At 35.4% G+C, this 25,533-nt stretch overlaps 1 protein-coding gene across 3 annotated transcripts in view; it reads right to left on the minus strand.

Moving 5' to 3' along the window:
* Positions 1–6,181, minus strand: part of CHL1 (cell adhesion molecule L1 like) — an 80,452-nt gene extending 74,271 nt beyond the window's left edge. For all 3 annotated transcript variants that reach the window (XM_068557896.1, XM_068557897.1, XM_068557895.1), the window contains exons 1-2: positions 6,091–6,181; positions 265–370 (exon numbers count right to left, since the gene is read on the minus strand). In XM_068557896.1, the coding sequence (XP_068413997.1) occupies positions 265–370; positions 6,091–6,181 (197 nt within the window). The remainder of the gene's footprint in view (positions 1–264; positions 371–6,090) is intronic.
* Positions 6,182–25,533: the final 19,352 nt, after the last annotated feature.

The raw sequence follows: 25,533 nt of genomic DNA on the forward strand, positions 1-25,533 counted from the left end.
TTGTTTAATATTTCCACAACGCCAAAGCCTATGCTAAGTATTTAATGTAAGACATTTTATGATAAAAGTAATTTTAACTGGCAAAAGAACATATGTAAAATAACAAACTTTATTTTTATAGACATGGCTATCATTCATTTGGAAATCTTTACTTTCAATCATATGTAGATTTATAGTCCAATAAGCTTATACTGATTAGAGTAAAAATTAATATAAAGGATTGTATACATTTAAATAATTATTTAGTTTGAAGGAAATACTCACGTTGGTTCTGGATTTCCCTTAGCTTCACATTCAATTTGAAAATACTCATCAAAAGGAAAGGCAACTTGTACTTTTGACTGTTTTATGATTGTTGGAACCTGTTGAACTAAATATTAAAATATGTATTTAAATAACATGCTCTCCAAAAATTGGGTGAAGTTAGTTTAGCTACAACAGAAATACTTTGAAATAAACACGCTTTCTATATTGGTAAGTACAAGGATTATAAAAGAATGAAAATTATAGAACAAATCTCTCTTCCTCTTTGCAAAATGTATTTAGCTGTAGGGAATATACTTCACTGCCATCAATTCATGTTGTCATATAATTTATTTAATGCCAGAATAATGTAACAGTGTAACAACTTTAAAACATCTATGTTTAAATTATTGGCATTTCATGAACGTTGATGTGTTTATACAGTTTTACTTGGTTCGGTCATTGACAATTCTGTTTTTTTCTTTACAGTTTTGTAAGACATTATAGTTAATTTACTACTTCTGTATGATTTCTTCCATTGATATTTGATAATTTATTTAATAATTTTATTTTTGGACATTAGATTTTTTTCATTCAATAAGCAGCCTCAAGCATACAGATTTTTCCTTTATTGAATTAGTGACATGATAAATTTCCATGCATGGACACAAATGGTAATGACTATGGATAAATGTTAATATTTCACAAGGGGCTATTTACCACAAACATGAGTACAGTGGTTTCCCACATCCTTGCCACCAACGAACAATAGCATTTTATAAACTTATTTATTTATTTATTTTTGGCTGCGTTGGGTCTTCGTTGCTGTGCGTGGGCTTTCTCTAGTTGTGGTGAGCGGGGGCTATTCGTTGTTGTGGTGTGTGGGCTTCTCATTGCGGTGGCTTCTCTTGTTGTGGAGCACAGGCTCTAGGTGTGCAGGCTTCAGTAGTTGTGGCACACGGGCTCAGGAGTTGTGGCTTGTGGGCTCTAGAGCGCAGGCTCAGTAGTTGTCGCTCACGGGCTTAGTTGCTCCACGGCATGTAGGATTCTCCCTGGACCAGGGCTCAAACCCGTGTCCCCTGCGTTGGCAGGCGGATTCTTAACCACTGTGCCACCAGGGAAGTCTCAAGAATAGCATTTTAAAACAATAAGATACTTCATTAATTATTAGCAAAAAAAACAAAACAAAAACCCTTCTCCTCTTTGTTTTTATTTCTATTTATTGCTTTTGTTATATTTTTCCCTGAGCTTGCTTATTATTTGTAACTTCCCATTTACACACATTTTTAAATATCTTTTTCCCACTTGGAAGCTTGAGGGTACTTTTCCCCCTTATAGAATTTAATAATCATTAGGATAAAAATAATAGCTAATAAATGATGGTTTCTTTTAAAAGGATTCCACATATTCAAATAGTCCCTCATCTTGTGATAAACATTTGTAGTGTTTGACAAGTTAAGTACCTTCCAGACAAATTTACAAAGTAGGGGGTGACTTTGTCTCTCACCAATTCAAGCAGCTGGATGGCATTGCCGAGAATTATGATTATAAAATAAATGTACTAATGCTGAAGATACAAACTTGGATTAAGTTTTAAAACAGGACACAGATCATGATCTATGTTAAGATCTACTGTCACGGAACACTCAATAGTTTTCAAATTAAGACATTACAATTTTAGTACAGTTCTAACAACCTCTGTCAGGGGACAGGATTGAATTCACAAGGAAATATAAATGGTTCAGTAGCAGGAATCTGATTCTGGCAAACATACTTTGAGAAAAGCAATTTGCAGAAAGGCCCTGAGTGTGATTCACATAGGTAATATTCCACAGTGGAGTTACAAATAGACCCTAAAACCCTGTGACATTGAGCCAGGCCCTGAACCACTATGTTTTCTCATTTGTAAAATTAGAGATTCAAGCCAGGTAAGTAGACTTTTTGGTCACTGAATCCCTTTACATTCTTAAAATTATAGGAAATCCCAAAGTGCTTTTGTAAACGTAGGTTATATTTAATAATATTTACCATGTTAGAAATTAAAACTGAGAAATCTTCTAAATATTTATTAATTCATTTAATACTATCACTTGTTAAAATAAATATTTTATCAAAAATACTAAATATAATGAGAAAAGTGGCATTGTTTTACATTATTGCAAATCTTTAATATTTTAATAGATGGCAGCTGGATTCTCATATCTACTTTGGTATTCCACATGTTGCTGTAAGTTGTTTTGTTGAAATAAATGAAGAAAATCCAACCTTATATAGATGTGTACTTGAAGAAATCCAACCTTATATAGATGTGTACTTGAAGAAAATCCAACCTTATATAGATGTGTACTTGAAAAAGGGCGACATATTTTATAGTCCTTTCTGATTATTGTGGGCATTGTTTTTGGATAGTACACCAAAACTCACCAAGTGGCAGTTTCTTAAAGGTTTACTGCAATATGGAATCTGAAACCATATGGATAAATTTTCATATTCTATCATTAAAGTGTTTTATCCATGGGTGCTTTTTAATTCATGCATGATTTTGTAACATCATACAATATTCATCTGGAAAAAAATATTGGTTCACTGAGTTATGCAGATCTTCCAAATACTGACACACATCACTATACAATATTAAAAATTCACATTTGTTAATATCATCACTGATCTAAGAAAAGCCTTAAATGTGGGGAAGCTGTCACTCTCACAGTGGAGGATACAAGTTTTCCACAATTCTAATTTTTGCTTCAACACCCAAATTTTATCATTGACAACATATATTATCAGTTGTTTCTCTTGAAGTGACAGGCTCACTTGGTTCGTTTTGGGGAAAATATCCATCAAAGTAATCAAAGTTTGTCTGTCAGTTGTACTTTTAAGTAAAAATGGTATTTGGCTTGGCACTCATATAATGACACAATCAAGGAACAGAGACTGTCATAGTACTCTGTTACACAGCAGAATTATTTTATGTATATTTCTCAGTTCATCCCACAGAATATTAAAAAGAATGTACTCAAGGATGAAGATTTAAGAAAATCAATCATGTTTAACTGTTTCAACAAGGACAATCTTAAGCAAAACTTTGGTTCATGTTTTTTGATGTTTTGTTGTTTTAGTGTGAGTATACGGTCCTGAGGAAACCCATGAGTTTGGTGTCAATGCCTTAATGTGTGCTGGGCAACTGCAGTTTTAGCACCACTGCTTTTGTGACATCAGTGCAAATGTCAACATGATGGAAAAGGAAAAATGACATTTTAGTATTATTATGAAACATTTGATTGCATGCACTGCCTGAACAAATCTCTGTGACCCTGAGGGGTCCATGAATCACATTTTGAGTACTGATGGCCAGCCTAGAATAATAACTCAACAACCATTTCCCATTTTAAACTTCAGTTTTCTTTACTTTTGCCTAATGAATCTGATAATTGAATTTTACTAGTTTAGTGACAATGCAAGTGCGGGCTTCATATTCAGAAACATTTTAATAACGTGCAAAAAACATTCATATCTTCATTGACATTTACCTTGTTTCTGATTACCACTCTTTCTCAGTAGAGCAGATCTTGAACTTACTGCAAATTCATACTATTTAAATGTTATTACAGTTATAAATGGTGAGGGTTGATGCACAATAGCAACAGTCCCTAAGATATCAGCTAATAACTTGTGAACAACTTGTTTATTAGAACATTATTCTTTCTTAAATTTGCTAAGGTTGTAAAGTCTCAGCCATAACTAATGATTCAGGGAGTGGAGCTAATAACCTTTGGGTGTTTATAAGAATATGTATTCTACATTATAAATCCTTTCCTCCATAATTAGGCCAATTACAGAGACACCAGACTCATTGACATTCAAATTGAATACCTGCCTTACTTGCATTTGATAGTGAGAGCTCTAGAGTACTGAAATAAATGGGTAGTATTCAGATGTTCTGAAAACATGTCATTAATATTTTATAACAATTGTTGTCTAACGACATTAGAGTGTGAAAATGCATAAGTAACTGAGACAACCAGAATAAAAATGTGTCTTATGTACTAATACAAAATTTCCAATCACCACTGGTGAACTAAATGAGAAAAGATGGAGGGAAAATGTATATGCTATGGTCAGAATGTATAGTCTATGGTCAGGAATCTGAATCAGGAATCCCAGTGCATCTTTGGTGCTACTGGGAAGAAAATGTAAAATTATTAACCCCTTTTTCCACGAGGATTGCCAAGAACTGTGCTCTTAATTTGGCACTGCATACTCAAAGCCCAAAGAATGTACTTAAGATGAATTATTTCAGGCTCTTGACCAGTGTTTGTACAAATAGGCCAGTATATGTGGTGTGTAGGCTAACAGATTTCACCTTGACTAAAGCAGAACTTTAAATCTGTACATCTGAGAACATGTAAGTGAAATTCCTTAAAAGGGTGAATATTGACACAGAGACTTGAGGATAGTAGAGAAAAGATTCTTACCTTGGGGATGAAATACAAATGCAGGGCCACCCAAAGTGTGTCATGTGAAACTGCTACATCAAGTATTTAAGGCAGCCCTTAGGAAATGGTTTTGGAACATATTATACACTCAGAGAATTATTTCCTTTTCTAGTCACACTCAGACTGTCCAAGTACTTCTGAAGAAAAGTTTCAGTTGCGTTAGCACCTCTCTAACATTTCTTCAACTTTCTGAAGTCAAGACTAGTCCTTTGAAATTTAGATGATCTGCACAGATCATTTCCAATGCTAAGGTTCTAATAAACATTCTTATATCTTACATTTTAACTCTCCTAATTAGGTACGGAAGAAATAGTAGGGGTTAATACTTGAACTGTATGGATAAAAATACCTAAGTAATCTCTCAACGGTCTTTTTTTAAATCTTATGTGCTTATAAACAAGAGAAATTCCCCAAACCTGTACATTAAATAGTTAATACACTATTACATAAATTGTGTTTGCAGGTGTACTGTTTTTTGAACTTCTAATTACTATAACTTGTTGAAACTGATTTATGATAAAGAGTTACATCCATTTTACCAATATATGTTAAGATATATCACGACTAACATTTTGATATGAATTCACCCTACAGAATGCTCTAAATTTGCAGAGGTGGTATCATTTTACACTTTTAGTTGTGTACTATGAAAACGGCTTTTTAATATTGTCCTAATTGTTTTCATTCTTAAATATATAATTTTTTAAAAAATTTTATTGGAGTATAGTTGCTTTACAATGTTTTGTTAGTTTCTACTGTACAGCAAAGTGAATCAGTTATACATATACATATATCCCCTTTTTTGGATTTCCTTCCCATTTAGGTCACCTCAGAGCACTGAGTAGCGTTTCCTGTGCTATATAGTAGGTTCTCACTAGTTATCTATTTTATACATAGTATCAATAGTGTACCACTCTTAAATATATAATCATTTTGAAAAACAATACAAAGTTAAATCGGTTCCTTTTTTGGCCTGATTGGTTGAATGCCAGTAACTTCTGAGTCACAATTCTCCCTAAAATAAACTAATCTGATACATAAAAGTAATAGCTGTTGCTAATATTGCAGATTATCTTACGTGGTGAAATAGCACCTGATCTATAGGTTATATTTCTTGTTATGTGCCAAGTTTGCCTAAGAGGCAAAAAGCTGCAAAATAATTAATTATAGCAGGCGGCCAAATATAAGTCTTCTGAAAAATTTAAAAGAACATGAATTCTGATGATGGATTGCTGTAAAATCTATAGAAATATGGTAGAAAAATCACATCCTCAACATATAATTATTCTACTTAAAAATCAAAATGCAAATATGGACTTTTATAAGTAGGTATTGAATGTTGTCACTTTACCTGAAAGTGGTATATCAACAGCTGTTGAGAATGTTAACAGGAAGAAAATTAGAGATGTGATTAATCCTCTTCCACTTAACAGCATCCCCATTGTTCTTCAGGAAGGAAGCAACCCAGAAAGAATGAAAATCCTAATGTCTCTTCTTACTTTTGGTTGAAAGCTGCGAAGAACGTGGTTAACCTGGAAACAAACAAACAAAAGACTAACAAATTCATGTACTGTAGGGATTCTAAGTTCACGTACTGTAAAAGGTCAACATAACAGCAACTGAATACATTTTTCTGTTGGCAATAATTTCCTCCTTATGAAACTGTTCTCAAATAACTCCACACATATCTTAGTTTTTCCTTGTTGTATTTAAAATAAAAGACAGTTGATAAATGTTATATGGTAAACCAATAGATCGTATTTTTTTGGTCAGAGGAATTTTTACTTGGAAGGTACTCTAGTATACTCTAATGAATTTCAGTGGCTATGAGAATAACCTCATTTAGGTCATTTCATTCAAAAGGTGACTCTTTCAATCAATTCTTTATATCAAGCATTCAACCCCATCTAAGTCATTCATTAAGTATCACAAATTTAACATTTAATTTTCCTGTCAAACTACCTTTTCATGTTCAAAATTATCACACTAATAGATGGTGAATAGCAATATATAGGGAAGGGATAAAGGAAGAACAAATGGATAAGGACCGGCCATGTCAACTAAAATTTACAAATCTAGGCTTTACTCAAGCAGAAGATAAGAGCATCAGTTACTTTCCACTTTGGCAGAATGTTTATTCACTCCAATGTTGACGTAAACAGAGTAAGGATTAAAATATCAAATTTCCCTTACTTTCTCTTATGATTTTCCTTTTCTTCTGAAACATTATGATAATAGACATCCAAACGTTGTTTATAATGTATTGTTTTTTAATTGAATGAAAGATTCTTTAAACTCTAGAGTAATTTACAATTTTTAAAAGTTTCACACACATGATTTCATGTAATCCCTTAATAACCCTTTTATTCCCCTATCCCTAGATTACCCTTCCCCCAGTGATAACCATTAGTTTGTTCTCTGTATCTGTGCATTTGCTTTTTTGCTTTATTCACTAGTTTGTTGTATTTTTTAGATTCCACATATCGGTGATATCATACAGTATTTGTCATTCTCTGTCTGCCTTATTTCACTTAGCATAATGCCCTCCAAGTCCATCCATACTACTGCAAATGGCATAATGTCATTTTTTTTATGGCTGAGAAATATTCCATTGTATATACAATACCACATCTTCTTTATCCATTCATCTGTTGATGGATACTTAGGTTGCTTCCATACCCTGGCAATTGTAAATGATGCTGCAATGAAAGTTGGGGTGCACTGTGTTTTTTGGGGGGTTTTTTGGATGTATACCCAGGAGTGGAAAGCTGGGTCCTATGGTAGTTCTATTTTTAGTTTTTTGAGAAACCTTAATACTGTTTTCCACAGTGGCTGCAGCAATTTACATTCCCACTAACAGTATATGAGGGTTCCCTTTTCTCCACATCCTCTCTTATTTGTGTTGTGATAGCCATTCTAATGGGTGTGAGGTGATATCTCATTGTGGTTTTGATTTGCCTTTCCCTGATGATTAACTATGTTGAGCATCTTTTCATGTGCCTGCTGAACATCTGCAGTTCCTCTTTGGAAAAGTGTCTATTCAGTTGTTCTGTCCATTTTTTAATTGGGTTGTTTGGTTTTTTTTTAATGTTGAGTTGTATGAGCTGTTTATATGTGTTGGATATAAAACTCTCCAGAAAGTGGGCATAGAGGGAACATACCTCAACATAATAAAGGCCATATATGACCATCCCACAGCTAAAATCATACTCAGTGGTGAAAAGCTGAAAGCATTTCCTCTAAGATCATGTACAAGACAAGGATATCCACTCTCACCACTTTTATTCAACATAGTTTTAGAAGTTGTAGCCACAGCCATAAGACAAGAAAAAGAAATAAAAGAAACCCAAATTGGAAACGAAGAGGTAAAACTGTCACTGTTTGCAGATGACATGATAATATACATAGGAAATCCTAAAGACACCACCAAAAACTATGAGAGCTCAGCAATGAATTCAGTAGAGTTGCAGGATACAAAATTAATATAAGAAATCTGTCACATTTCTATACATTAACAATGAACTAACAAAATTAGAAATTAAGGAAACAACCCCATTTACCATAGCATCGAAAAAAATAAAATACCTAGGAATAAACCCACCTGCAGAGGTAAAAGACCTTACTCAGAAACCTAAGACACTGATGAAAGAAACTGAAGATGATACAAGCAGATGGAAAGATATACTGTGTTCTTGAATTGGGAGAATTAATATTGTTAAAATGACCATAGTACACAAGGCAATCTACAGATTCAATGCAATCCCTATCAAAATGCCAAGGGCATTTTTCACAGAACTAGAATAAATGATTTTAAAATTTGTATGGAAACAGAAAAGACCTCGAATAGCTGAAACGATCTTGAGAAGGAAGAACAGAGCTGGAGGAACCATGCTCCCTGACTTCAGAGTATACTACAAAGCCACAGTAATCAAAATAGTATGGTACTCGAACAAAAACATATACATAGATCATTTAAATAGGGTAGAAAGCCCAGAAATAAAGCCACATCCTTATGGTCAAGTAATCTACAACAAAGGTGGCAAGAATATACAATGAAGAAAAGACAGTCTCTTCAATAAGTGGTACTGGGAAAACTGGACAGCTACACATAAAAGAGTGAAATTAGAACATTCTCTAACACCATACACACAAAAAAAAACACAAAACCCTCCAAATGGATTAAAGACTTAAATGTAAGACCAGATACTATACAATTCCTAAAGGAAAACATAGGCAGAACAATCTTTGACAAAAATTGTAGCAATATTCTTTTGCATCCAAAGCAAAGGAGAAAAAAGCAAAATTAAACAAATGGGACCTAAGTAAACTTACAAGCTTTTGCACATCAAAGGAAACCAGTGACAAAATGAAAAGACAACCTACTAAATGGGAGAGGAAATTTGCAAACGATATAATGTACTCATAAAAATGAATTTGCTTCAAAATGTGATAATTAGTTTTTTCAGGTACATAAATTTTTCTATAAAAATGATTTACTTATTTATTCACTTACAACTAGTAGAAAAATTAATTCCATACAGTCAGATAAGACATTAAATTTATATTTAACTCCAAATATTTTGAGTTTTTTACTTCGCCTCAAGTTGTACCTCAAGATATTATGGACCGGAACTTTTCATATACTTATGCAAGTAGGTAAAATTTAAAGTAGTAACTAATGCTGCTGTTTAGCTGTCCTAAAACTTTGAGAGTCTGAAGAGACAACAATCTCATTTATATTTTAATTTAAGAAAAGCTACGTTGAGCAATAAGGAAAATACTGCCATCCGCCCCACAAAACGTTGTGAATGTTTGTTCTTAAATTAGAGTAATGCCATTACTCTACTTTGTCTGACATCAATTGACCCATTTGTAAAATGGGAATTGGAAAAACAAAAACAAAACCTACCCTTGTGTGGTTCAGAATAATTCCTAAAATAACAAATAACTTACATTGGTAATTAGAAATATTTTCAAATGTGTCATTATGTTAAATGACACCCATTTTCCTGGTGAAAGAATTATTCCAGTCAACAAAACAAAATGTGAAAAAAAATTGCTTTCATTATAAAAAGCAGAACATTGCCTAAGGACAAAAACTCAGTTCTGCATATTTGTATAAACTTGGGGGGTACTGAACCATTAACTATTTCTAAGATGAAAAGTCAGAAGAAAATATTAATGCTGTGGGCTTTGAATTTTCCTTTTCCTTCTCTCTTCTGAAACACTCTGGTAATAGTAATCTAAATTCATTGTTTATAGTTATATATCACTCTTTACCTGCTATCTATTATTTAATACTCTGTTCCATTAATATTCAATGCTGATTTAAGGGCATTTCATGTATTTGTTTAATGAGCTGTCCTCTATCTGTAAGGAATAAGGCTTTCAAATGCTATTAGGAGACCATATGTCCAGATTAATATATCATCCTACCCAGAAATAGAGAATAAAAACACCAGACAGTCAAATATGTGAGAACAGGCTTAATTTCAATTAACCTACTGATTTAGGCTAATGAGCTCAACAGTCCCTAATTGCCATAGTAAATAGCTTATAGATATGAATTGTTCAAAAGTGATGATATGACTTTTGTAATTTTAATGATTTTAACTACATGGTCTTGATGCAAGAAATTCTCTCCCATAAAAGTATGTCACTTTGAAGCCTTGGCTTAAAATAAGCCTCTAAATTAAGCGCCATAACAAACACTGATGACACCATCAGTTTCCAGAATATGGATAATGGTTAGTTTGATATCTGACTTTATCTCCTGCAGGGAGTAGCTTCAATTTACCTGAGACTTATATGTTAAGAGGCTGTTATAGAAAAGTCATTGGAAATTAAAATGTGACCCCCTGCAAGCAAGACTCCATTATGTGATGATGATGACAGCCCAAAATAGCTTTCCTATTGAAAAGGAAAAGTCAGTCATAATCTGATTGTCAGAATGCATAAAGGACATACTATTTAGTAATTATGTTTTACAACAGTAAGATAGCAATAAAATTATGTTCTCATTTATCTTTCTTCCAAGAATATGAATTTAATGCCTCACACCAGACCTCAAGATAATAGCCACTATTGGAACTCAGGACGGAGCTGACACTTAGACAAGAAAAAAATATACTAAACTATTTCTGAGGCACAGTTTCATAAAACTGATGTCTGATTGAATGACATTAACTCAGATCCAAAAACGAATCAAGTAATTTTCATGAATCTGGACCAACTGGGTTACATCTTCCTACTATGCTAGCTCATCCTCGGAAAGAAGAAAATCATCCCTGACATCTCACTCAAACGGAAATAGGTGTCTCCTTGTCATTAACAACTGACCCTTCCTGACTGCTTCAGCTTCTCCAGGATGACTAGCGTGACAATGATTAAGAACACATTGGTTTCGAGACAGCAACTGAAACATGGACAGGCATGCATACCACATGAGACACTTCTAATACAACAGTAAGGAAATGAAGCTCTTCGTTTCTCCAAAACAACAGCCTCTAACATACACACATCATCAACATTAGAAAGTGACCTCACAGATCCTTCTCATGTTCTTAAAATAGCTCCACTGTGGTAAATCTAGAAACAACTTACTCCCTTAAATTCGTTTTCTGCTTTAAGAAATGGAAGAGAGTTGGCTTAGCCTTTTCATTCCACCTGGCCTCCACAAGTAAATGTCAAGATACTGTGGCCTGCTGACCAGCCACAGAAGAGCGTGGTATGTAGTAAATAAGAACATGGAAAATGGAGTCAGTTTATCATGACCTCAAAGCCATTGATCACTAATTACGTGGCCTTGGGCAGTTCACTTAACCTTCCTCATTCACCTCTATAAATGAATATGAGTTGCTGCCCTGTAAGCATACTTATGCGTGTTAAGTGAGGCAATAAATGTTTAGCATACATGACAGGAGAAAAAATGAAATTTACTACTAGTGATAGCGATGGTCACTTTCTTGTTAGCGGTAATCGGGATATAGCCTCTAGTAATAATATTCTGATTCAAAGAGTATAGATAACTTGTATGGCTTCTATTTAAGTCATAAAATTGTAATGACCAAAAAATAAAACACTTTTCACTGAAGTATTTAATGGTGAAATGGTATTAATTGATTTTAAACACTCTAAAAAAGATTTTTTCAAAGTGTGGGGGGACTGTGATAGATTTTTTTTTTTTTTTTTTGACTACGATAGATTGATAACAAAAAGTCTTCAATTCTCCTGCATCCACGTGCATTGCAAGATGACTTTACAGGTACTTCCTGACTTCTTAAATCTGGCTGGCCTTTGACCAATAGAGTGAGCTCTGAGCTAGGGCACTGCATGTTTTTATTCTCTCTTTTGGAACTCTGCTCAGGGTAGACTGCACTAGCCTGCTGGAAGATGCATGACATCACCCATCACCCTCTGAAATCCTGGCCAACAGCCAGCCAGCCACCAATGTAAAAGGACAGCCATCCTAGACGAACCAGCCCCAGATACATCAGCTGGACACATATGCAAGAGCCAGCTTGATCACTATCAGTCCAGACTGGCTAAGATCAGCAGAACTGCCTGACAGATTTCAGGACACACTACCCCAAAATATGATACTTTGGCATACTGAATATCTTAAGCTGAAGGAATTTTAGGAATGGGAAGACTCTTTGACCTTCCCCTGAAGCAAATTCATAAAACCCTCATGTAAGAGTTGCTCTCCCTATACAGAGAGGAAAAGAAGCATCCTTATCGCCAAAGATGGAGGGACGCTGTCAAGAATCTAAATAAACAGACCTTGCCAACTTTCTTGCAGTTTACTATACTTAGCTCAGACCCCTTTTGTTCTACCGTATTTCCCCACGGCTTTCCATTCTTTCCCAAACCTAGCATGAAAAAAATTCAGGTGTAACCACCTCTTCAGGTCTTCACTTCCTTATGAGGGCTCCCATATCACATAAAACTTACATGACATAAAGTTGCATGTTTTCTGTTCATCTGTCTTTTGTTACAGAGACCCAGCCAAGAGAGTAGAAGGAAAAATATATTATTTCCTCCTCCAAACACCCAGACAGACAGACTTAGGAACAATAATAAATGTTTCTTGTATGAAATCAATCTGTTTTAGCATGGTTTGCAATGCAGAAAGAGCTAACTGATATAGTGCACATAGAATAAAAAAATTGACACAATATTGATAATTGTTGAAGCTATGCAATAGATATACATGGAAGTTCCTTACACTATTCTATTTTAGGGTATATTTTAATATTTCCATAATAAAGATATTTGTAAACATTTATTCAGTTTGTGGAAATCAGAGATTAGCCTAAAATATTCCAACAGCAATAAGGAGATTACTTTAGGCAAAACAAAGTCATGAGAACTTCCACTGGCATACTTCTTTAACAAAAACAAAATCATAGGCAGAAAGATTCCTTTAAGTCTACCACGCTAAGCAGACCTCTTTTGTTTGAGCTAGATTCAGAAAAATTTGGGTCCCTTTAACATAAGTGTATCTGTTCCACACATCCTGCACGACAAGTAAATAATGTAACACAATGTCTGTTCCTTATTGTTTTATGGGTTTGGAATGTCGCAGTCCAACTAAAGAAAATATAAGTCCAATATATAGTAATTATTTTAATCTGGGTAGCTGTTAGTATATATTTGATGTCTTTTGATATTTCTTTCATGCTTTCAGTATTAACTCACTGATTTTGCATTGTTTCTGTTGGAGTCTGCTTTAAATTCCATTAATGAAGTATAAGAAAGGCAAAAAGGAATAAAAGAAGTGAAGATTACATTGTCACATTGGACTATTATATGCTATCTTTCTAAATCAAAGAGAAACACAAGTATTTTAAAATGAAAGGTCTTGGGCTATTGTTAATATATTCTGAATAATAATCGTTCCCTAATAACCACTTGGTTTTTACACTTAACAGTAATGGTGTCGTGTTTACACAAAACCTTTGATACTATTGTTCTCCAAGGTCCTGCTGAATTATAAACACTTGTTTTTCCTTGAAGGAAATAATGTAACACAAATTCATATACTTGAATTTCAAAATAAAGACATTTCTACTTCATTTTAAAAGGAATACAATCTGACCAGTGAGGTGAATGAATCAAAAGCAGCTTAGGAAGGCAGCTAGTTCAGGATAGTAAAATTTATCTTGGTGGTATTTTTCACATTCTTGGCATTTTCTGTCAATAATTATTCACAAACATGCTCAGGTCAAATTTCTAAAGAGAGAATATAATAAAGCAATTCCAAAGGAAAAAAAAAACCCAACTCTTAAGATCCCTGTTTCTAAAAGCCTCATTTCTACTGCAGCAGTTACACAAAGCAGCTGTGTCAGCGGCAGTCCACCTGCCATTTCTAAAGAAGGCATAGAAGGTGAACAGCCCCAAAAAGTGCTGTGTTGACATTCCTCTTCACTAAGACACAGCATTGAGTTGTTGTAGCCACCGTGATTTCTAGAGATCATAATTAACTTCGGCACGCTAAATCATTAAACAACATTTTTCTACTCGGGAAGCTTGAAATAGATCAGCAACCTTTATTATAGTCAGCAGGAAGGGATGTATTATGGCACTGGCGTCCAAATTGTGGTTTTAAAAATAACTCATTGGATTTGTGTAATAGTCTGGGACGGTGCCATAACATAGAATTATTTAAATTTTATTTTCTTTTCACACAATAAGGGCTTAAGAATCGGTGAGCTGCAACAGCAAGTGTCTTATATAAGGCTATCTGACATTTTCATGATGGGGTGGATGTCACCCTCACTTCCCTGTGACCTCAAGTGTCCCTTTATGAAACTCCTTTTTACGTGCTTGTCAAGCTATGGCAAACTATTCCCCTGATTCAAGAATTAGGTCTTATGGGGAGGAAGTCCAGTGTATTTCTTAAGACTAAAGTGTGATCTGAATCACTCAACACCTTGAAACTGGGAAAGGATAAACACAAAGAAAATGAAAAGGCTTTTGTTCACTCACATGCTTGGCTAATACTATAAATCAATTTACAAGTGTCATAAACATGTTAATCCTGAAATAACTGCTAATGGCTTTTCGCTCTGAAAACAAAAGAAATATTGTACATTATGGCCAGATCCATTCAAATTCTGTTTCCTGTCACTGAAGTGACAAGACAAAAGAATTGCTTGGAGTGGTAATTCATCCTCCCTACAGAAGCTCAAAGAAATGTAGATTTTTATTATAAGCAAATTGATGTTATTGGAAAAATGTCAGCATTAATAATTATGTTGAATAAACTAATACCATTAATAATACCAATTGTTTAATTAAATAGCAAAATACTGTGCTTGAGCTCTGACAGGAATATAACTGACTCTAATATTTTTTTCTTTGTTTGTTTTCCCCTTTATTTGCCTACAGATCCAAAATTCTTACCAGGCAGTATTCTGAAATGATATCTAATTCAAATTCTTTCAAGATGGAGAAAAACAATACCACCATATTTCAAGGTCACTTGACTATAAGGATGGAGAAATTACGCTTCCACATGTAAGTCATGTTCTGAGTCATTTCTCACTAAACTCATATATCAGTGATGATCACCTAGTGAATTTTTTAAAAATTGAGGAATAACACAGATGTAATAAAATACACAGAACTCAGGTGTACAGCTCAGTGAATTTTTACATATGTATAAATTCATGTAACCACTTCTCAAACTTTTTAAGGAGTTCTAGGGACACAAGGCATTACATTAGCTTCCTTCCTAGAGGATTCCAGATGGCCAGTTCACAAGAAAGCAAAACCAGTTTGTGTTCCTCTAGCCTACTAGATCCAAATGCAGGTGGCATCTGGATTATGTGTGTGTGCGTGGAGGGGGGCAGTTTTGGTTGTCACAATGACTGGGGAGTGCTGTTAGCATTTTCTGTGCAGGAACCATGGATCTTAAATGACCTGCATTGTTCCAAGAAGTCCTGCCCAATGAACAACTGCCCTAGCTGAAAAGCTCCCCCTCCACCCCAAGCTATACTCGTGTTTAGTGTCCTTGGTGAAAAGAAGGTTGTGTGCTCAATAAATTAGGGATATGCTATATGCGCTATTATATGCACCTGTGAAAATTTTCAGTGCATATTAGCATATAAAGGCTGAGAACCTTATTTTGCTAAATTCAGGGTTTCACAAACTTATTTGACTATGAAAATCTGTTTGTGTATTTGTGTGTGTGTTTGTGCAATTTTCATCAAAATCCACACATGGAAGAAACTGCTTCATGAGTCATCATCAGAAATAATAACTGTTAATGATGAGATCAATAATAGCTATCAGCCTTTAAACTTTATTGAGCAGTTTTTATGTCATAATTCCTTTTACGTTTAATTCTCATATCCGCATGATGTAGATATTACAATGACAATGACATCTTATTTTATATATAAAGAAACTGAAATACAGAATGCCCAGTCTTACAACTAAAATGTTGAGTTGAAGTTAAAACCAGTGGATTATGTTTCTAGAACCATTATTCTTAACTATTACGCCTACAACCATTTAGAAATAATCTTCAGGATTTCAAGACATTTATTGACTATCAGAATAAAACTAGAACAAAACACACCAAATTAAGTAAGAAATATTTGGAAAGCTACTATGGAAAGTTTGTTACTGAATAATTCCATCAGGTCTTGAATAATATCGCCTAGAAAAATTGGCTAAAATACACTAATAGAGCATTTCCTTCAGAGAAAAAATTATCTCCAACTAGATAATCTAGAACTTTATATCACTCTAAAATTATCTCAACCAAGAAGAGTCCATCACTTCTAATTTGAGTGAAAGCATTTGTGGATTATAGTCTCATCTAAAAAAAAAAAAAAAAAAGAAATCACTTTTCTAAAATAAGAGAATCGAAATACATAAAAGAAAGAAATTACAACAGATTTCTGAACCATAATCAAAGATCAACTCAGGATATAAGTTCTTAAATTAAAGAAAGCATCCTTACAACTCCATTTCTTTTTCTATCTCACTTCTAGCCCCACTTCACAATACCTAAAATTCCAGAAGATTGCTAACAGCTTTTAACAAATAAACTATTGCTATCCAGCTGTTAATTAGATCAAAGCTCAATTTTTAAAAGTTTTATCCTCCCCTACTTTTCTCCTTTCATTAACTACTATCCCCTCTATTTATTCCTTATATATTTCAACTTTGCTGAGTATCAATAAAGACATTTTCAAAAAGGAAATGGTCTACCCCCAGCTACGTTAAAAACACTTTTCCTTATCATTTAAGACCAATGACACAAACATATGTGAAAATAGGTTTCATTGAGTCTGGAAATCAATGATAAAAACCAACCGTAAGCAAGAATTTTATAATTTTTTAAAAGGATAAATTATATAGATATAATATTTGATTACAACTAATTATTACATTTTTTAAAAAAAGAAAACTGATTTAAAAATATCCCTAAGTTTTGGATGGTTTTAATATGGTTTTTCACTTTTCTGTATTAGTCAAATGCTTTTCATGTGCACAGTCCACTTATACACCTAAAAAACGGTTCTCAAGTTGTTTTTGCACCTGCCTCATGCACGGATTTGTAAGAGATTGTACATTCCTCAAGGCAGGCACCAGATGCTATCTGCCCTTATTTTGCATGTCTAAAATGCAGGAGAGGGACTCCCCGGATGGTGCAGTGGTTAAGAATCCGCCTGCCAATGCAGGGGACACGGGTTCGAGCCCTGGTCCGGGAAGATCCCACGTGCCGCAGAGCAACTAAGCCCATGCACCACGACTACTGAGCCTGTGCTCTAGAGCCCGCGAGCCACAACTACTAACCCCGCGTGCCACAACTACTGAAGCCCGCGCACCTAGAGCCCGTGCTCCGCAACAAGAGAAGCCACCGCAATGAGGAGCCCGCGCACCGCAAGGAAGAATAGACCCTGCTTGCGGCAACTAGAGAAAGCCCGCGTGCAACAACGAAGACCCAATGCAGCCAAAAATAAAATATAAATAAATAAATAATTTCAAAAAATAAAATGTAGGAGACACTCAATAAACATTTCTGAATAAATAAATGAATGAATTTCATACACATGTTCACAAAATATATTCTGCCTAAACATGTACAATGTTGATAAAACTCTAAATACACTTTTTTCTTGTTCACCCAAAGACAACTCAGAAATTAAATTTTCTGAATTACTTATTACAGTAAATATGGATTTGTGTATGTAAAACATTGATCTAAACATTGCTAGGCTTGTTCCAATAATAACAGCTAGTAGAAATAGAACTTTCAATGAATATCAATTTTATCAGTGTCAACTTGAGGCCAACTATATTCATAGCTTTTAGTGGTTCTGACCATTGCCAACAGAAGTGAAATATTTTACTTTCTAAAATTTACTTTAGAATACTTCAACATAAACTATGTTGGAGCTGCATAGATATGATGTAATTTTAATCTATCCCATGGTGAGTTTAGATAATATTTGAAAGGTTTTAATCATAACTCTTCTCAATTTCTAATCAAATGTAGCCGAACTGGCTACTACAAGTACTTCAGCTGTCTTTGTTTTTTAAAATATCAGATGGCTTGTTAATCACCAGGAAAGACGTTAGAAGAATGTTCTATAGTAAAACAAGTGGTGTTCAAGATACAGGTGGCCTCGCTAGAAACGTTTGTCCCAACACAAGCGCCGCTGCATAAATGGGTTATAAAAATCAAGCAAGCCCTACAGCCTACAGACAATTTCACTGCACTCCAGGCTAAGGATCCCACTCATTCCTGCATTGAGAGTGTTTTCCTCACTCCAGCTTGAAGGGTAGCTGAATCCAGCAGCTAGAACAGCAACTCAGCTGACTACAGAAGCTTTCTTGCAGAGTTCTATCACAATGCCTCAAAGGTTTAATGGCCAGGACGGCACTGAGCTGAGAGAGTAGAGGGTATAAGTGAGTGTAGTGTACACGTATGTGAGCACACATGTATGAGCACGTGTATTTATTTGATGGTTAATAAATATTGGATTGGCCAAAAAGTTCATTTGGGTTTTTCTGTAACAAACTTTTTGGCCAACCCAGTATTTATTCTCCTGGGAAACTTCAGCCTAAGACAGTCCTTGCCCCATAGCACCTGATAGCCAGGTTATGAGAGAGGACAAAAACCCTCTTCTTCCTCTAAGTCCTGGAAACTAGCAGTATCTAGAAAAAAAAACTAATGATGAAAAAAATGAATTGGATTAGGTCAAGATGCTAACATCAAGAAATTATCATATGCTGTAAACTTTCTATAAGGAGGCACTTCCAACAAAGATACTTATAAATCTGAAGAAGTTATACACCATTAACCTTAACCTTATTCTATTTCAAACACTTTAAGGAATAAATCCCAACAACTGGTACTTGAGTGTGGTCTTATTTTTCTCTAATCTTCGAAAGGCACTTAAGAATCTTATAGTGACTGGGAGGGTCATCATTGTTATCAACTTCTAGTAACTATTAAGCACAGGAACAGGTCACTACTAGGTCTTTCAGGGAGGACAAGGCTGGATGATGAAGATAACAGGTCCATGATTTGGGGTATCTTGCTTCTGATTTTCTGTCTATACTATTTCACAAGCACTTGTTAATTTTTTCATTTTTTCTGTTTTGTCCCATTTCTTTTCCCATTTTCTGAGGCAAAAGCATCTGAGGCAATTTATTGGTTAAAAATGCTAAAGGCCATATAGTAATACTAAAACTTTCGACTTATTTTCTCTTTAACTTTGTAGTTCATAAAAATATCCCTCTTGTCAATTCAAAACTTTTAGGTGGAATATAATGAAGCAAATCAACTATTATTAATGAGATCTGGGGCATATTAAAGAAATAATATTTATGCATTATCACAGTCTAGGGGTTGTCAAAATGGGATTCCTTTCTTTACGTTTATAAAAAGGTGTATTTTTTTTGCAAATAGTCTGATAGATGTGTGAATGCCTAGTTATGCTAGAAATTTTAAGCTTGTCACCAAACAATTCCTAAAAAGCAATCCTATTCAAGTCATAAAATTCAAAGAATGATTTCTAGGTACTTAAGAGAAATTTATAAATAGGTTATAATTCCCTTTGGCTCATCATTACTCTTTTTTTTCCTTCACTCAAAAAGTTAGCTATTTTATTTTATTTAAAAAAATTTTTTTAACATCTTTATTGGAGTATAATTGCTTTCCAATGGTGTGATAGTTTCTGCTTTCTAACAAAGTGAATCAGTTATACATATACATATATCCCCATATCTCCTCCTTCTTGCGTCTCCCTTCGACCCTCCCTATCCCACCCCTCTAGGTCATTTACAAAGCAATTATAATTATTTATATTTATATAAATATAAATATATTGATATTTATAAATTATAAATTATTATAAATTTAATAATATTATTATTAAATATATATATTTATTTATATTTATATATATAATTATAATTATAGAGTGATATTTATAGAACTAAACAACATCATTTACAAAGCAATGATGGCATTAGAGCTGACAAAGTTGATTCATCATTCTTTATACTTTTATGAGAAGAATTAATGCAGAATCCTGGGCCCATGACCTAGATCTCTAAACCCTTTATATCTTGTACTCACTTTCCATGAATAAGAAATAAGAACAAGAAAGCAATATCACCTTATATGTCGTTCTGAACTGATTACCTTGTTTTATTTGTACAATAAGCAGTTAGATACAACTTTCTGTGGTAGAGTTATACAGCTTTCTTAATACATACGTTAACAATATGAAACAATCTTATGCCTTTTGATTCTAACACTAATAATACTTTTAAAATTGTACTCGGTATTATCACATACCATTTAAAATTTTTTGTTGCTTACCTATTTTATAACAAAAACATAACCCTGTGAAATTCTAACAGAAAATAATTAAATATATTAATATATAATATTAAAATAACAATTAGATTAATATTTAATTATAATAATTAGATTAAAAGATTACATACCTCCCTTCTCCCTCCACCCCACCCAGCCAACAATTAAGGTATGACCACTTCTAGACATTTTTCTATGGGAACATATATACTATAAGGATATAATTTATCTATTGTTACATAAATGCTATCATATATCTATGATATTCTGTTAAGTGAAAAAGGCAAGCTGTGAACAAAGAAGAACAAAAGAATGTTGGTCTACCACTCAGTTCCACAAGGGTTAAGTCATAACCCACTGTCTTTGCCCACCCACTGTGTCACCTGAAAGGAATTCAGGATGAAAAACAGGATGGGGCCCTCTGTGCTTTGGATATACAGGCCCTTAGATAGTTAGATGCATCTCTCAGGAAGAATTTTAATGACCCCAGATTCTTGCATCTCCCCATAAATAGAAAGGCACTAAAATCATTAACTTGAGATATCTGTTCTTTGTGATTAGCAGTAATCATTTACCAAGATGTATTCTGGACTGCATTTATTTCCTAGGCAAAAAAATACATACGTACGTACATATACATATGTGTGTGTGTGTGTATACACACATATATATATATATACATACGTATATATATATACACACATATATATATATATATAGAGAGAGAGAGAGAGAGAGAGAGCGCGAGGCTTCTCTTCCACCGCTTCAGAGCAGCTTTGTCACAGCTAAGTGAGAGGCTGCCTCCCAGGCTATAGTCACCAGTAAGGTCCCTGAATAAAACTTAAATCCACAACTCTTATGTTGTGTGTCTTTCTTTAAGTCAACAAAATTATAGAGTGATATTTATAGAACTAAACAACTGAAGACCATGGGGCTCTTCCTGGGAAAGTCATTTCTTCTCATTTCAGTTTAGAAAAAGAATGACTGAAGGAAAAGCAAACATTTTAAACTTCTCCGGCTATAAATTATAATTAGGACATAGGTTGCTGCCAGTAATGATGAAAGTTTTTAAGTTCATCAACATTCCCAACATTAATTCATTCGTTGGATATTTCTAAGTGCAAAGAACATTCTCTCTACTATAGAAAATTTTCTTTAATATTACATTTTGTGACTCCAAAGACAATACTATATGCATTGTGCCAACTAAAAATTGGCACTTGCCATCTGCCTCTACAAGGATTAAATCACAAGCTGCTGTGACCACTGACCTTCAATACACCCTGATCTCCACTGCGGGGTGGAGATCAAGAATGAGGCACTCGGTGCTCTGGGAAAAACTGGCAGAACAGGACTTCGGATAGTTAGATACTTTCGGTAGACGATTTTATGAGCCCAATTCTTCATCCTCTCTTATCTAGAAAAGTACTAAAATCATAAACGGCGACATCTGCTCCTCGTGACTAGCAATAACCTTCTGTAAAAATGTGTGCTTGATTGCATGTATCCCCTTTTCACCAAAATCACGTATGCACATACCTCCCCTCCTCTTCGAAGCAGTTTCTCAGAGATATCTGAAATGCTGTCTCCTGGGCTATAGTCCTCATTTTGCCCCAAATAAAACTTAACTCACAATCTTACACTGTGCATTTTTTTCAGTCAACGATTGGAATATCCTGAGTCACTCTCAGATGACAATGACAAAGAAGGTGTCTCATAAATGTTTTGATGAAACTTGATGTGAACCAAAAGTGACTTTTAGCCATGATAATATCTTCCTTGTTAGAGCTCTTTCCCTTGAATGAGAGATCTCAAACTATCATCCTTTGCTACTAACATACCATTAGCCTTAATAAATGATACGCTAGACGTATGCTTCTTTCATTAATGCTGTGGTTTGTCATACAATCTGAATTCAACAGATCTAAAAGAGTCAAAAAGGAAGTAACATTTATCCATGATCAGGTAAAACTACCGTGTGATTTATTAGAGAGTAATTGATAAATAAAGCTGCCATCCATCCAACCACCCAAAGAGTGACTTCTTTGTGCAAGAAGATCCCCAGGCAAGGAGGCAATTTCCATATAGTAATCACACAACAAGGGTAACTACTGTATGGCAATGATGCACCTTTTTACAAGTGATTTTCACAGCATGATTTCTGCATTTTGCTCCTTACACTTTTAACTAGACAATGCTGAGTCTCTGCAAAGAGCTAGGTAATTGCAAAGGAATCCATTCTCTGAGCAACCAGAAATCACCTCCATTATGTACTGAATCATTCAACAGAGGATAATGGTACTCAGAAGATAACTGCTGACTCTGACAAGTCACTTTTGCTTATTTCTTGGGTTAGAGTTGCCACTAGAGGCTGGCAATCAATTCTCTGAAGCAGCAAAAAGTGTTCTTTTGCATTCTCCTTATTTTTGGGGGGGGGCGATGTATAGCTGGAACAATCTAGTTTCTCCAGAGATGTGTCATTTGCCATCTGAAGCACTAGGTGACACAAAAACGTGGTCTGTGGACTAAGCCGGCCATGCCTATTCGTGCATGCAGAAAAAGCTGTGGAGAAAGCTTTATGAGACTCCCCCCTCTCCTAATGCAGACCCTCTGGGGAGATTATGATTTCCTTCTATTTTTGCTCTGGTTCCACAGCACTCCCTACCTGGGCTGTATTCTCCAGGTAAAGAAGATGAAGGTTAACAATTGTTTAGATAGGAAAACCTTAAATGGTATCTCACTCTTAGGAAACAGATAAAAGTCTTACCTTGTTCTCTTACGAAACTGTTGACGGAAACCGCCCGCCTTGGCCAGGCACAATGGTAACAAATTGCATGAGTTGTCTCGCAACAAGAGGTCCCAATAAGGAACAAGGTGCTGCCACCAAAAACTAACCGGGAGAGTTCAGGAGGGGCCAAAAGGAGGACACAGGAGACAATACATCCTGCCACCTCCCAGAAACCCTCTCGCTGGAATCCGTCTTGGCTGAGAGATGCACACACCACCAAGAAGGACGCTGACACAGAACAAATACGGGCCAAGCAAGATGACTGGCGAGAGACAACCGTGAAACTAATCCCATTACCATAAAGCCTGAGACTGCGAGCCATGTGACAGAGCAGTTCTCCTGGCTTCCCTTACCCTGCTGCTCTCCACCGGGAAGCCCCTTCCCAATAAAGTCTTTTGTTTTGTCAGCACGTGTGTCTCTTTGGACAATTCATTCTGAGTGTTAGACAAGAGCCCACTCTTGGACCCTGGAAGGGGTCCCCCTTCCTGCAACAGTTCCACAAGTTCAGAATGGTCTACATCCTGCACACATCTCTCACTGCTCTCTCTCTTGCTCCTAACTTCCCAAACACTCCAAACTATCTCTTGCCACAAGCCTCTGCCTCAGTCTGGAGCACTCTTCACTTCCATCACCTTTTGCAGAGACAACTCCTTATCTTTCATTTCCCAACCCGCCTTTACTTACTTAGAAAGCCTTTCAATATCACAGGCTTTAGTTACACTGGGGTTTTTTCCCCCCTAGAAGCAAGACTTTTCCCATCAGAACATGTATACAAATTTGTAAATACACATTCACTGGCATGATATCTGATGATATTTATCTCTCACTAGACTATAAACTCATGAGAGCAAGAATCATTCGGTCCTTCTCATTGAATTTGCTTTCCCCTTCACTCCCGCGAAGACAGCTGAACCACGTCACTGAAATCCATGTCTTCTCCCCCAGTGACTCTGCTTCAGATCAAATTCCTGCCTGCCTATAAGCTATCTCCACCTGAAAGACCCAAACCTCAACCTTTAGATTCCTCAAACTCAGCAAATCCAGAGGTGCATTTATTTTCCTCTCATGGCAGTTTATATCTCAGCACCGTCACCCCCCCGCCAAGCCTGCCATGATCAGAGCTAAAAGCTTGAGTCCCCTCAGTGTCCTAAACAAATCTTGTTAGTTTTCATTTCTGTCAGTTGATCTATGGTTGCCTCTCTAGATTCTCTCTTACTACCTTATTGCTGTGCATTATGGCAGGCTTCTAACAATTTTCTCTAACTCCATGTTCTCTAAGTTTCCCACTTTTCCCTTCAAATTCTTGACCAGTTTGTCTTTCTGAAACCCAGTAATGATCTTGTCATTCCCCTACTGAAATCTTCTAGGTAGATGAGGTTAAACACTTTGTGTTAAAGTGGGACCAGGTGCTGCGACCTGGATAGAAGGCAAAGGGAAGTGGACTTTTTAAAAATATCGTATTTCCAAGCAAGCTCACTATTTGTAGGTTTCTGTGTTACCATGGCTGTTCGCAGAGGCACACAGATGCAAACTATAGATGGGGACTAATTGTCGTCCTGAAGCCACCCATCATTGCTGATGCAGTTTCACTGCTTCCCAAGCAGGTTAGTACAATGTGCAACCTCCAAGCCCATGGGAGCGTAACATATAAACCCATCCTCTCACCGTGCGCAAACTCATTGAAAGAGAATGGGCTTTCAGCAACACAGTCCTAATTAGCTGTTGGACTAGACTGTCATTCATAAAGTCAAGATATTATGTCCTCTGAATATGCTATGAGCGTTCAGTGTTGCAACATTTCTACCTAACATTGTACCTGGAACATAGCAAGTTCTCAAAAATTGGTAGCAATATGGGAAAGTTTTATTATAATTTATTCCTATCGACATCATTTATCATCTGGCCTAATCTACTTACCCACCATTTTCTCCCCTTACCACCCTAAAAGGAACCAATGGTAAATATTTACAATTCCTTGGGCCCACTGCGTTCCCTTATGCTTTGCCCATCTCACTCCCCTTCTCCTCCCCCCCAACCCCCTGAAAGCATTTTATCTTCCTGCTTTACCCCAGCAAGTGCTGACTCATCCCTCAAGATTTAACTTGTACATTGATTCTGCATTTCTGGAGATCAACTGTGCTGCTCTGCCGAAAGAT

Source organism: Eschrichtius robustus, chromosome 12 (assembly GCF_028021215.1).
Source record: "Eschrichtius robustus isolate mEscRob2 chromosome 12, mEscRob2.pri, whole genome shotgun sequence".
Classification (NCBI taxonomy): domain Eukaryota; kingdom Metazoa; phylum Chordata; class Mammalia; order Artiodactyla; family Eschrichtiidae; genus Eschrichtius; species Eschrichtius robustus.